The sequence below is a fragment of the Neophocaena asiaeorientalis genome, unplaced genomic scaffold (genome assembly GCF_003031525.2).
Source record: "Neophocaena asiaeorientalis asiaeorientalis breed wild unplaced genomic scaffold, Neophocaena_asiaeorientalis_V1.1 scaffold150, whole genome shotgun sequence".
NCBI classification, from domain to species: domain Eukaryota; kingdom Metazoa; phylum Chordata; class Mammalia; order Artiodactyla; family Phocoenidae; genus Neophocaena; species Neophocaena asiaeorientalis.
The window spans coordinates 3,290,564-3,302,208 of NW_020176571.1; the positions used below are offsets into that span (position 1 = coordinate 3,290,564).

The 11,645-nt window shown below is 61.3% G+C and overlaps 1 protein-coding gene across 4 annotated transcripts in view; it reads right to left on the bottom strand.

Moving 5' to 3' along the window:
• TSPAN11 (tetraspanin 11) overlaps positions 1 to 11,645 on the bottom strand; it is a 64,794-nt gene continuing 53,149 nt past the window's right edge. For 3 of the 4 annotated variants that reach the window (XM_024733449.1, XM_024733447.1, XM_024733450.1), the window contains 4 exons: positions 10,961 to 11,065; positions 8,193 to 8,346; positions 7,770 to 7,856; positions 1 to 1,956 (listed from right to left, as the gene is read on the bottom strand). In XM_024733449.1, the coding sequence (XP_024589217.1) occupies positions 1,745 to 1,956; positions 7,770 to 7,856; positions 8,193 to 8,346; positions 10,961 to 11,065 (558 nt within the window). In that variant the 3' untranslated portion in view covers positions 1 to 1,744. Of the gene's footprint in view, positions 1,957 to 7,769; positions 7,857 to 8,192; positions 8,352 to 10,960; positions 11,066 to 11,645 lie in introns of all 4 variants that reach the window. The other variant, XM_024733448.1, reaches the window with a different exon arrangement.

Sequence of the window (11,645 nt, forward strand, 5' to 3'; positions counted from 1 at the left end):
TCCTGTCACAAAAGATGAAGCATTTACTTCCTTCTGGCTTCACACTGGGCAACCTGGGGCCCCCAGCTTCTCTGAATTATGATGGAAGTCGCTTTGCTTTGGGGTGAAAAGTGCCCCCCCCCCGCATCTGGGGACGGGGACAAATGAACTGGTCCCCTTGGAGAAACGCTGCCACTCTGGAGTGAAGTGGCCCGGGGTCCCGGTACCGGCGGGAGAGTGTGACGTCAGCCTGGCCTCTAGCCCTGCAGAGAACTTGGGACTTATGGTTATTTTTTGATTATATGCACAAATCTCAGGAAGTTGGAGGGCAGCAAAGATAATCGCAGCACCATGGTTTTTGGCTTTGGTGCAATCTGGGATTGCTGGAAAGCTGGCCTCCCTTTTAATGAACTGGCATCGGTGACCCAGGGCCCTCTAACAGCGCCCAGAGAATCCCAGGGCAGGAGAGGCGATCCACCCCGGGGAGGCTGCCATGCCCTCTGCTCGTGCGGGTGACCCCTGTGCGGGGAGTGTGCAGTTTTGGTACAGTTGGGGCTGTGTTGGGGACAGCAGTGACCCCCGAATGGGAAAGAAAACACCCTTCACCAGGGACTGAGCTGGGCCCGCAAGAGACTGGGGAGGCGACATGTGACCTTTCCTGGCCTTGGCCTCAGCATCACGGCGGTGGGAAGTAGGAGGGGAATCCAGGACCCTGGACACGAGGGCCGGCGTGGGGATCTCTGCCCACTCATAACGGCCACGTGGAGGGGGATGGGCTATGGGGGTCTCATGAGTTGATGCGTGTTCTTTGGAAAACTACCAGCACCTGTGCTCTGCACTTCCTAGGATTTTCTTTCAGTTCTCCCTCCATATCTGGGAAAGTTCTTCCTGAAAATTCCCTGATCCACCCCCAGTATGACAAGCTAAGGAAGGGGCTATATTCTCTCTGGGAAGCAGTGGGGCTCCTGCAGGCCATGTGGTGACGGCCCAGTGGTCTGGGAGTGTGGGCCCAGGAAAAGTAAGTTCCGGGCAGAGAATCCCCTCTGCTCAGAGCTGCACCTTCTCAGCGGCTCCAACTTTGCAGGGTCTGTGATTTGGTTTAATCAGGAAGGATTTTACTCCCACCATTAAGAGCTGAAGATGGTTTTAAAAACCTGGGCTTCCTGAGATTCAAGCCATGGACAGGAGACCCCCGAGGGGCATATGGCTAGAGACGGGACTTGGGGCCAAGGTCCCCCCAGGGGGACCTCTCCCGGGGAGGGGCCCAAGGCAGGACCCTGCTCCCGGCCCTGGCGGCTCCACCCCGCCTGCGCCGCCCAACCCCAGCCCTGCAGGAAGGAACCGGGCCACCTGACACTCCTTTCCAGGTGAGAAGGTGTGGTGGTAGGCAGAAGGCTGGGTCTTCTGGGGGCAGAGCCAACCCTACCTGCCCACCCGATGCATTTCCCGGGCCGGGGGGAGAAAAGCGCACCCAGCAGAGGCACGAGGAAGGATGCTGTGCACAGGTGGGAGGGTCACGGGGCCCAACGTAAGCATCGCAGAGGGGCCAAGCTTTCTAGCCTGGTTCAGGGTTCAGGAGCAGGGAGGGGCACAGCCTGAGCCCAGCCCCCTGCGGCTCTCAGGAGCCCATGCCTGGAGAGGCTCTGGCTGTGGTCTCCCAGCAGCCTCTGTCCCCAGCCTGGGGGTTCCGGTGGTGAGCCCACAGAAGTGCAGGGAGGGGGCTGAGGGTCCCCGGCCTGGGTTGGGGGCTGCAGGAGCCATGGTCTCAGGCACCTGTGGGTCCCAAGGGGCTGGGCACAGAGTGGGGGATGTTTCTGGGAGCTTCTAGGCCAGCTGATGCTGATGTCGCAGGCCTGGCCGATGGGATTTGGGCCCCTGAACTTGCAAGGGGCAGTGGGACGGGGACAAGGTTGGCCGTTAGTATAAATGCAGCTGGACCCTCCGGTGCAAACAGCAGGTGAGAATCATTCCGCAGATCTGCCGGGTGGAAAGAGCAGAGGGACAGAGCAATCAGTGCCCGCCAGTGTGCCGGCCAAGGGCGCCCTGGAGCTGGGCTTCCCACACCAAGTGCCCCCTGGGGACCTGATCAGGGGCCTGGGACTCTGCATTTCTAACAAGCTCCCACGTGATGCTGGGGGTGGAGGTGGGGACCACTTTGAGAACCACACCTAAGAGCGGTATTTCTCACACTTGAATGGTCATGGATCCCCGGGGACCTTGTTAGCTGCAGACTGCAATTCTGTGGCCTGGGTGAGGGCCTGCACGTCGAACCAGCTTCCCGTCCACATGGCGGCTCTGTGGTCCCAGATCTTCTCTGGAGATGGCCTGGTTTTATTAGATTCCAAACGGTGACACCGCCACTCCCTCGTTGCTGGCTGAAGCCGTCTTTCCTGAGGGAAGTCTGTCTACGTCTTGCTGCTCTCAGATACCAGAGAAAAACAAGGCCCGGGAGTCGATTCTCTGGCTGACGTGCAGGAGGGGAAACTGAAGCCCTCAGTGGAGCGCCCAGGACCGTCACCAGCTCATCTTGTAAATCAGCTCGGGACACGGCACCAGCCCCAGGCCCGGGGAGCCTGCCTGCCAGCCCCTCTGTCCCATCTCCGAGCTGCCCGGGGCCGGGCAGTGCTGGGCAGTCGCCTCCCACGTCTCACTTGCCCATCTCTAAACGCAGAGGATGAGGACCTTTGTTCCCCAACCTGTTCTTTGTTTGCTTCTTCCTCTTCCTCTCCTCCCTCACGCGCGAGGATGCACTGAGAACGCGGCGGTGAGGCCGTGTCAGACCAAGGAGGCCCAGGGCTGGGACGGTGGCCCTGATGAAGATGGCGCTGCTGGCTTCCGGCTCCTGGTCCGCAGGAGGGGACACTGGGAGGGCAGCCCGTGACTGTGCCGTGGACAGGGGTCCAGGTGGGTTTCCCAAATATAGGAAACAGTACCCCATCTTTCCCAGCGGCTGCTGCTGACCTCATCTTTCCAGGGTACCTCCGGATGCACACGGAGGAGGACAGGCTGATGAGGACGACGTGGGGCTGGCAGACCCTAGTTTCTCTTTGAGAGACTCAAGGAGGGAGCAGAGGTCGAGCCCTTCTGTGCCCCCTTCCTCCCTCCCCTCTGTCCCCACGCGGGAGTTTCACCCCCTGGGAACACAGCTTTCAGCTTTCAGACTTGGTGCTAAGAGCAGCACTAATCCACCTCTGGGATTCAGAGCCATGGGCTCAAAGGTGGCTTAAGAGGTTATCTCATCTCCCGCTGGCTTTAAGCGGGTGGCGGTCACAGTCATTCCAGCCAGGTGGCGTGCAGGCCCTCTGCCCTGTCCCACCTCATGGTTTGATGACTTGTCCTGGGGGATCATCTTGTCAGGGGGAGGCCAGATGGGGGCAGCTGGACCAGCACAGACTCGTGGCTGCGTCCCCTACGGCACACCTCTCACGCCGGGGAGGGCCCGGAGGGCTGAGCGTCCAGCACGCGCACTCCGTACATGACATGTGTCCCCAGGGTGCCCCCGGGGAAGGCACGGCGAGGTGGACGTCAGCGCCAGTCCAAACACACACACACACACACACACACCCCAGCCTGATGCATGCAGAGGGGCAGACGATGTGCTCGACACGTGGGCACATGTACACACGTGTATACAAACACACACGTGCACACACACCACTTTGATGCGTGCAGATGGGGAACGGGCCCAAACTATCCAGTCCCTGAGGGACCCCCAGCGTCCCGTTCCTGACAGAGGACATGGGGGACTCAGCACAGACGGCTGTGAGCAGGGAACACACAGGCCAAGGGGGCTGCAGGAGCAGGAGATGGCAGAGGGTGGGCTGGACAGGCTGCTGGGCTCAGCCTGTGTGGGGCACGGGTGAGAGGTGCCCTGTCCTGGCAGCCTGCCTGGAGGCGGTGTTTGCCGCGTGCAGGATTTTTAACACGGAGGCCGGCATGCTTTTAGCCTCTTGTGAGGTTTTTGGGACGGCAGCCGGCTGTCATTACAAGCATCAAGGATGGGCCAGGGAGGTCCAAGAAGCCTTTCCAATAAGATCTTTCAGTTCCCCTTTAAATGACCTACAGACCCCAATCTCGCTGTCCTGTAGGTTTCTGGGCTCAGGTTTCCATCCTACATTGTGGGAATGTCAGGGTGGGAGTGGGTTAGCTTCTATTTGGGGCTCTGTGACCTTGGGTTCAGTCATAACCTCTGAGCCCCAAGTTCCCCTCTATCAATAGGAAAACATCCAGACCGTTCACAGGTCCAGAGCCTTCCCAGTGAGATTCTTTGAAACTCAGTATGACAAGACCAACACCATGGCACCCAGCCCCTTCTGCACCCTGAGCCTGTGAGAGGCTCCCCAGGGTCCTCAGGACAAACCTCCCCCACCCCCCAGCCAGCCAGGGCTTTGCACATGTAGTCCCCTCACCCTGGCATGCTTCCCCCTTCTGCTTCTGTCAAACTCCTTCAAGGCTTAATTATATATCACTTCCTCCAGGAAGCCTTCCCTGACTGCCCATGATGGTTCAGGCCTCCTATGTGCTCCCCAAACCCCAGGGCTCACACTGTGACTGTGCGTGGCTCCTGTGTTCTGTGTGTCTCCTCCCCTTGAGTGAGAGCCCCTAGGAGAGGGGACCACGTGCTGCTGGCTGGTGTGGCCTGGCACTGGGCAGGGCGCCTGGCACACAGCAGTTCCCGTTACAAAGCTGACAAAGAGTGCTCGCCCTCCCCCTCCTCCGCCCACCCTGCCCCTGAGAGGGAGGCTCCCGGATTCTGTGTGTGAAGAGGATGGTCGGAAAAGGGGCTGAGCCACTATGTCCTTTTCAGATAGAAGCTTCCTGGCCAGAATACGCTGACAATTAGCTTCCAAAGTGACCTCAGCGTGGACAGCCTCCAAAGCGCACCCACAGAAGGGGACGTGAGGGTGCAGCTGGGTCCTGGCCTGGTGCCCCAGATGTGCGTGAATAGGTGGGGCCGTGTTCTCAGCCCCGAGCACACACATGAATCACCTGGAGGGATTTAAAAAACACCAGTGCGCAGGTCTCACCCCAGACCAACAGTCAGGATGTGTGGGGATGGGGCCTGAGCAGTGGTAGTTTTTAAACCTGATTCTACTGCGTGTCCAGGGTTGACACACCCGCCTAGAGAATCTTCGAGTTTTTCCCGGACTACAAGCGTACGATTTGGGGCACCTTGCGGGTCTGGAAATCCAGTGTATGGAGTCACACAAGATGGGAGGGTGGAGGGGTCCTGCCAGCTCTTGCTGAAAGCGACAGGTGCACAGCCTGGCAGGTGCGGGACCTCTGTCCTTCAGTGTCCCCACCAGCCCCCAACCGCTGTCCCAACCTACAGCCAGGAGCGCTTTGCACTCTTCAGGGATGCTGCTGGCTGGCTCCAGTTCTTTGAAAGTTCTCCAGTCGGGCTCCCTGTAAATTCCCCTTCCTGTTTCTGTCTGTCCGGCCCCTGCCCCGCCCTCAGGACTGTCTGGGGGGTTAAGGACCCAGAGGGTGCAGTCCTGTCCCCCAGCTCCTGATACCTCCCACTGCTGACTTCCAGGCCCCCAGGGCTCCTTCTCACGTTTCTCCTCCTGGCTGCAGGCTGGACCCACCAGGGAGCTTTGCAAGCACACAGCTGCCCGGCTGCCAGCCCCAGATGGCGTTATTTAATTGTTCTGGGGGTGCAGCCCAGGCCCGGGGCGTTTTAAAGCTTGCCAGGTGACCTCAACGTGCAGCCCTCAGAGGCTCCAGGAGGCCCGTCCCTCTCTCGCATCCTGGCCATCCAGCCTGCCAGCATCTCTGCAGGCAGACCAGTGCCTGCCTGGTCCACGCGCCCTGGAGGCACACGCGACGTCTGGCTGGAATCAGGTTTGCTATGTTCGTAGTTTGCCGTTGCTTCCTGCTGGGTCTTCAGAGTATTCGTGAGACATCTACCTAACGTCCCAAGAAGCGGCAGCACCTCCGTCTCACTGAGGCGGGAGCCTTCCCAGAAAGTCGGAAAATCGTGGGGGGCCAAATGCTTCCTGAGGGCGCTCACGCCAGGCTCATCTCCCGACTCCTCCATCGGATCAGCTCTGGCTTCATGTTGAATAATGGATCCTGTGCAAGACTTCCAGGATGAGAGATCGCTGCTGCTTAAAAAAGGCTTGCAGACGTCAGACGCCTCCATTTCACAGGTAAAGAAACTGAGGCTCAGGAGGGAGGGTGGCTCCCCCAGATCACGCAGAAGGGGGGGCCCCGTCTACCACGGGGGCCCTCTGACTCCAGGCAAGACTTCCCCCTGTTCCTGAGGACAGGGGGGCATGGCATCTTGGCCTTGTATCTCCAGGGCCTGGGGGGGTCTCCGAAGCGCCAGGCTGGGCGAGTGTGGGGAAGGTGCTAGGTGCCTGGTGGAGGATGGCAGCCCCGGGGGGCTGGCCTGGTTTGAGCCCCTCCTCGAGGCTGGGTGGTAGCTCCAGAGCCAGCCGGCAGGGGGCGCTGGAGCCCCGAGGCTCGGCCGCCGCAGCGGAACGGACGGAGGAAATGGGCCAGGGATGGGGACCCAGCGGTGGCCCGGTGACACTCTCTCCGGGGCATGAGCACAGTCCCGCAGGGCGCTGTGGAGGATGAGCCGCCCTTGGTGGGGATCAACGGGGGACTGCGGGCACCTGCCCTCGACCTGGTGACCCGGCCTCCTCCATGTTACTCCTACAGCTGGACGTGTCCCACCCTGACCTCAGGCTCAGCGGTCAGCCCGCTCCCTGCCCTTGGCCTCACTGCTTCATCTTCAGCTTCACGCTTTTGAGGACAGAGGTCAGGAGGAAACGGACGGAGAGTGCGGCCCAGGTCCGGTCAGCGTCCGCAGAGCACGCCCCCAACACCTGTAGTCGGCAACAGGTGTCCGGGAAGCTCGGCAGAGTAGGAGCCGCAGTGCAGAGCATCCCTCCCCCGGCTCCGGCTTGCGGCCCCCCGGGGGTCAGCGCACCGAGCGGAAGGCCTGCCTGGGCGGTGCGAAAGGGCCGTGTGAGTGCCCCCCACCTGCCGCCCCCGGCTCGCTGCGCCCGCACCTGAGTGCGGGTGAGGGGGGCAGGAGACAACTCGGCTCTTTTGAGAGACGCTGTGCCCACGTAGAAACGATGAAACGGTGGTGGGTACCACTTTCTGAGTGTCTACTGTCTGCTCAGCGATGAGCTGAGTGACGTATGTGCACGATGCCCAGCCCCTCTAGTCACCCATCAGCTCCTTTTTACAAATGAGGAACTGAGGCTGCGCCCGCAGCGAGACTCCTGGGTGGTGGCCGGGGGAGGGGTGTGGAGTGGTGAAACGGAGCAAAAGGCATCGCTCGTCCTCAGAGCACAGAGCTGGGTGTACATACCTCCAGGGGCACGCACACGTGCATCACACACGCGTACACACAGAGGAATGAGCGCGTGTCCATGCATGAGAATATACACATATGCACAGCCCGCCTAAACACATATGTGCATCCGGCCCCGACCACGTCCACCCAGGTGCATGCAGACACACCCATGGACCCACTCGGACCACAGCAGGCTGTGCACACCCCCCCGCGTGCACACACAGAGTGCATGCACGTACCTGAGCCCACACTCCCACTCCTCCCAGGTCTCTGACAAGTTCAAGGTGGCCCCAAGGCCCAGGTATTTTCCTTCATGTTTTCTTGGCTGCAGAGGGAAGAGGAGGGGATGGGGGAGGAGGGGGCAGGCAGGGCAAGGGTGGGCAGAGGGCCAGGATCTGCGACCTCAGCTAGCGAGAGAGGGCTTCAGAGTTCCAGACACTGCCCCCCCCGCACCCGAATCCCTGCTCCAGCTCACCTGCAGGCAAGCCACCCCGATGCCCACTGCCCCCATGAGCAGCAGGTGATCGGCCAGGAACTGCTCCAGCTTGGTGATACAGCCTCCCTGGAAGGTGGTAAGGCAGGTCACACACCCCTTGGCCCAGAAGTGTGTGAGGATGGGGAGGGAGGGCTGGCTGGGGGGCTACACCCACCCAGCTCAGGGAGGCCAGACACTTAAAGGGCCGGGTCCAGCCTTTCAAGTGCCCGTGGGCTTCTCAGGTGGCCCAGGGGCGTGCCACGATGTCCCCGAATCTCCCAGGAACGGCTGCCACCCCCGGGCTTCGTGGGGACCTTGGAAGGCCCACTGCCGTGTCGTGGCCAGTGAGTGGGTATGATCTCCACCCGGCCCATCTCGAGCCTTTCCGGGCCGCCTGCCTGCCCCAGCAGGACGGGCACTTACCTCCACCTTGTAGATGTTGGAGGGGTGTGCCCGCCGGCCGCAGCGCGCCACCACGGTCTTGCAGCAGCTGTCGGGCACCCGGCGGCCCTCGGCCTCTGGGGACAGGATGTACGTGCTGTGTTGCCAGTCGGCCGAGCTGTTGCTTCCGCAGCACCTGAACTGGAGCGAGAGACGGGGCTGGAGGTGAGGACCCGCCGGGGGTGGGGGGGCGCGGGCCCTCCAGCCCCTCGCTTACGGGGCTGCAGGACAGTCTTCAGATATTAATCCAATCCCTCTTTGCTTCCGAGATTTCTTCCCTTCCCCTCTTTTGAGCGGGAGGCTGGCTCTGCGGGGCCCTTCTCTTTGGGCAGGTGGAGAGCCGGTGGCAGGAACACCGATCACCCCCTTTTTTGTTCACCCACGTCCTTTAAGGAGATTGCGCTGGGTGTCCCTGGGGCAGGGAACGTCTGGGAGAAGATGTGGGGAGGTGGATGCCAGCAGGTCCCCCAGGGAGTGGGGCTGTGTACCACTGCATGCAGGCCCAGGGCAGCACCAAACCACCAGGGAGTGCTTTCCTGGTCATCCAGGGAGGTAGGACACCCCCCCACCGGCACAGGGTTGCAGCCTTCCCAGAGGCTCAGATGCCCCGCATCCAGGCCTCGAAGCCTCAGATCCCCTAGACCTGCAGGACACAGAGGTGTCCCAGAGGCCACACACAGCCAGCTCAGTGCCAAGCAGAGGGGCCGGCGTGAGTGCTGAACAAGACCAGGGTCTTCCACACGGCTCCGGGGCGTGGGGAGCACCAGCCCGGGCCTCAGGGGAGCCGGACAGCTGGACACGGTTTATCTCCTGCACCCCGAGTTAGGGGACTGAGACTCAAGTCCCTGTAGGGGCCACAGAACACGGCTGTTGTGAGGCTCTCTGGTGTGTGGGGTGGAGGTACATTTAGTCCAGTTAACAAGCATTTATTAGGCACCTGCTGTGTGCCAAGAGTGAAGCTAGGCCCTGGGCCTGAACTTGAGTAAGAAGCTCCTGGCTTTCCCAGGCTTGTCACTGACTATCGCTTAGTAGGAGGGACAGAGGTGCTCACGTGGGCAAAGGGCCAAGGAGGCCCCGCAGGGCAGCAGTGGAGCCCGAGGACCAGGCAGAAGGGAACAGCACGGACAGCAGGGAACAGCATGGCGTGCGCTGGGAATCCCGCGGGACTGTCATCGTGTACTACCTGCACAGGTCGCTTAGCCCCCCTGGCTTCAGTTTTGTCCCCGGTAACATGGGGATGGCCAGGTACCTCCACGAGGGCTGCTGTGAGGCCTGAAAGCGGCGGGTCACGTAAAGCACTTGGCCACGAGCCCAGTACAGAGGAGGCAGTTAGCGAGGGGCCCCTGTGGTCACCATACGTGCGTGAACACAGGCCCGTGGTGCGGCCCGGAGCCCAGACGCTGCCTCTCAGGGTTTAGTGTCCTTAGGCCCAAGATGCGGGCTGGGCCCAGTGTCCCTCAGGTCCCTGTGAGGGTGTTCGAGGTGTTCCTGGCAGGTGTGGGAACCCGAGTCCATGTGCTCTGGTGCCCGCGGGGCAGCACTGCAGAGCTGGCTCCCTCTGCTTAGACTGTGTCCTCCTGTCCTCTCCCCCCGGCAAGCCCAGCTGGCCTCCCCGGCCCCGCTCTCCATGTAAGGGTCCCCCAGCCTCACCTGGACCACGGTGGCCTGTGGGGTGTCGGGCTTCCTGAGAGAGGCCCCAGGGCAGCGACCCAGCACACTTCCTATGTGGGAGGCCTGCCAAGTGCAGACGGAGCTGGACGGGGCTGCCCAGCCGGGTGTGTGTGCACCTTGGGGACAGGGCTGCCCTTCGCCACTACATTGGAGGACAAGAGAGCTCCTGGGAGCTGGGCCAGTCTTGGGGAAACGGGGCAGGTGCCTCCCCCTACTGAACTAAGATACAGTCAGAGCTCAGGGTCCCCCAGCCTCTTCCCCCTCTACTTGCCTGGGGTCCCGGCAAAAAGGCCACGGCCCCAGGCCCAGGGTGGGACTGCAGACGCAGGATGGCACAGAGCCCACATGGTGAGGGTGGCATGGGTGGCAGGGAGCAGGGGCACCAGGGCAGGCGGGGAGCATTGTCTCAAATTCTCCAACACGAAACCCCCAAGATTCCAAGCTGCACCATCCAACAGAGTTTTCTGGAACGTGGAAATGCCCTGTACCTGTGCTGTCCACCTGGGTGGCCACTAGACACGTGTGGCCACCGGGCAGTGAGATGTGGTGAGTGTGACCGAGGGCCTGAGGTTTACGTTTAGGTGTAAGGAGCCACGTGTGGCCAGTGGCTGCCGTATCGGTCTGAGGTCCACTTGCCCCCCCCCAACCTCTGGCAGGACTGTGGGCCTCACTGCGGGGATCTGCTGAGCCTCTTCTTGGAAAGGAGAGACCGCTTTTCTGTGCCCCTAGTTCTGCCCGATGGCTTGCAGCTGGGAAATTCTTACAGCGGCTCTGCTGAGATACCTCTGCCTGTCACAGTTCACTCTTCTGGGGCCTCAGCCGAATCCTGGTACCGCCAGCTTCCTGCCCACCAGGCACCCAGAGGGGAGGGCAGAAGGGGAGGAAAGAAGGAACCAGGATTCGGGAAGTACTTTCGTGGTGGGAGGGACTTCTACCTATGGGCGTAGTTAATGCTCCCACGCCCTATGAGGCTCAGAGAAGCTGAGTGACTCGCCCAGGGTCACACAGACGGGAAGGGACAGAGTCAGGATGGGAACCCATGTCTGCGTGGCCTTCAGGCCCGCAGGGCAGGTGCTTACGTCCTGCTGTAGACGGTCTACAGAGGCTGTGATCTCCGCAGCGCCGGGCTGCCTGTAGTTCTGGGCCAGGGTCCGGGTCAAGTGCTGCCTTAGCTCCTCGCTCAGCTGAGGAGGGTGGAGAGGAAAGGTACGTCAGCAGAACCACCCACGGACCCGCCCCCAGCACTCTAGAGCTCCCTGAACTTGAATGTTGCTATGGCCGAGGCCTCCCACACAGTGAACTGGGACCCCGGGTGGGAGGCGGGGTCCCTAGAGATGGTGCTGCGAAGGCTGGGGCCCTGCGTTAGGTGGAGTGTGACGGGCTGAGCTGGGAGACAGGTGGGGCCCCAGAGCTCAAGGCTGGCGGGGGCACGGGTGAGGCTAGGCACTGGGTGCCTTTAAATACAGTCGTCCCTCGGTACCTGGGGGGTGGTTCCAGGACTAGCACTGATCTTCTGCGGATGCTCAAGTCCCTTGTATATAATAAGATGGCGCAGTGTTTACATATAACCTATGCGCATCCTTCCGTATACTTTAAGTCACCTCTAGGTTACTGACAACACGCTGCGTAAATAGTTGTAAATACAGTGTAAATGTTACGTAAATAGTTGTGCTTGGTGCTTTCACTGCCGTGGGCCAGGGTTCAATGCCTGGTCGGGCGGGGAACTAAGATCCCGCAAGCCACGCGGCACAGCCCCCCTCCCAC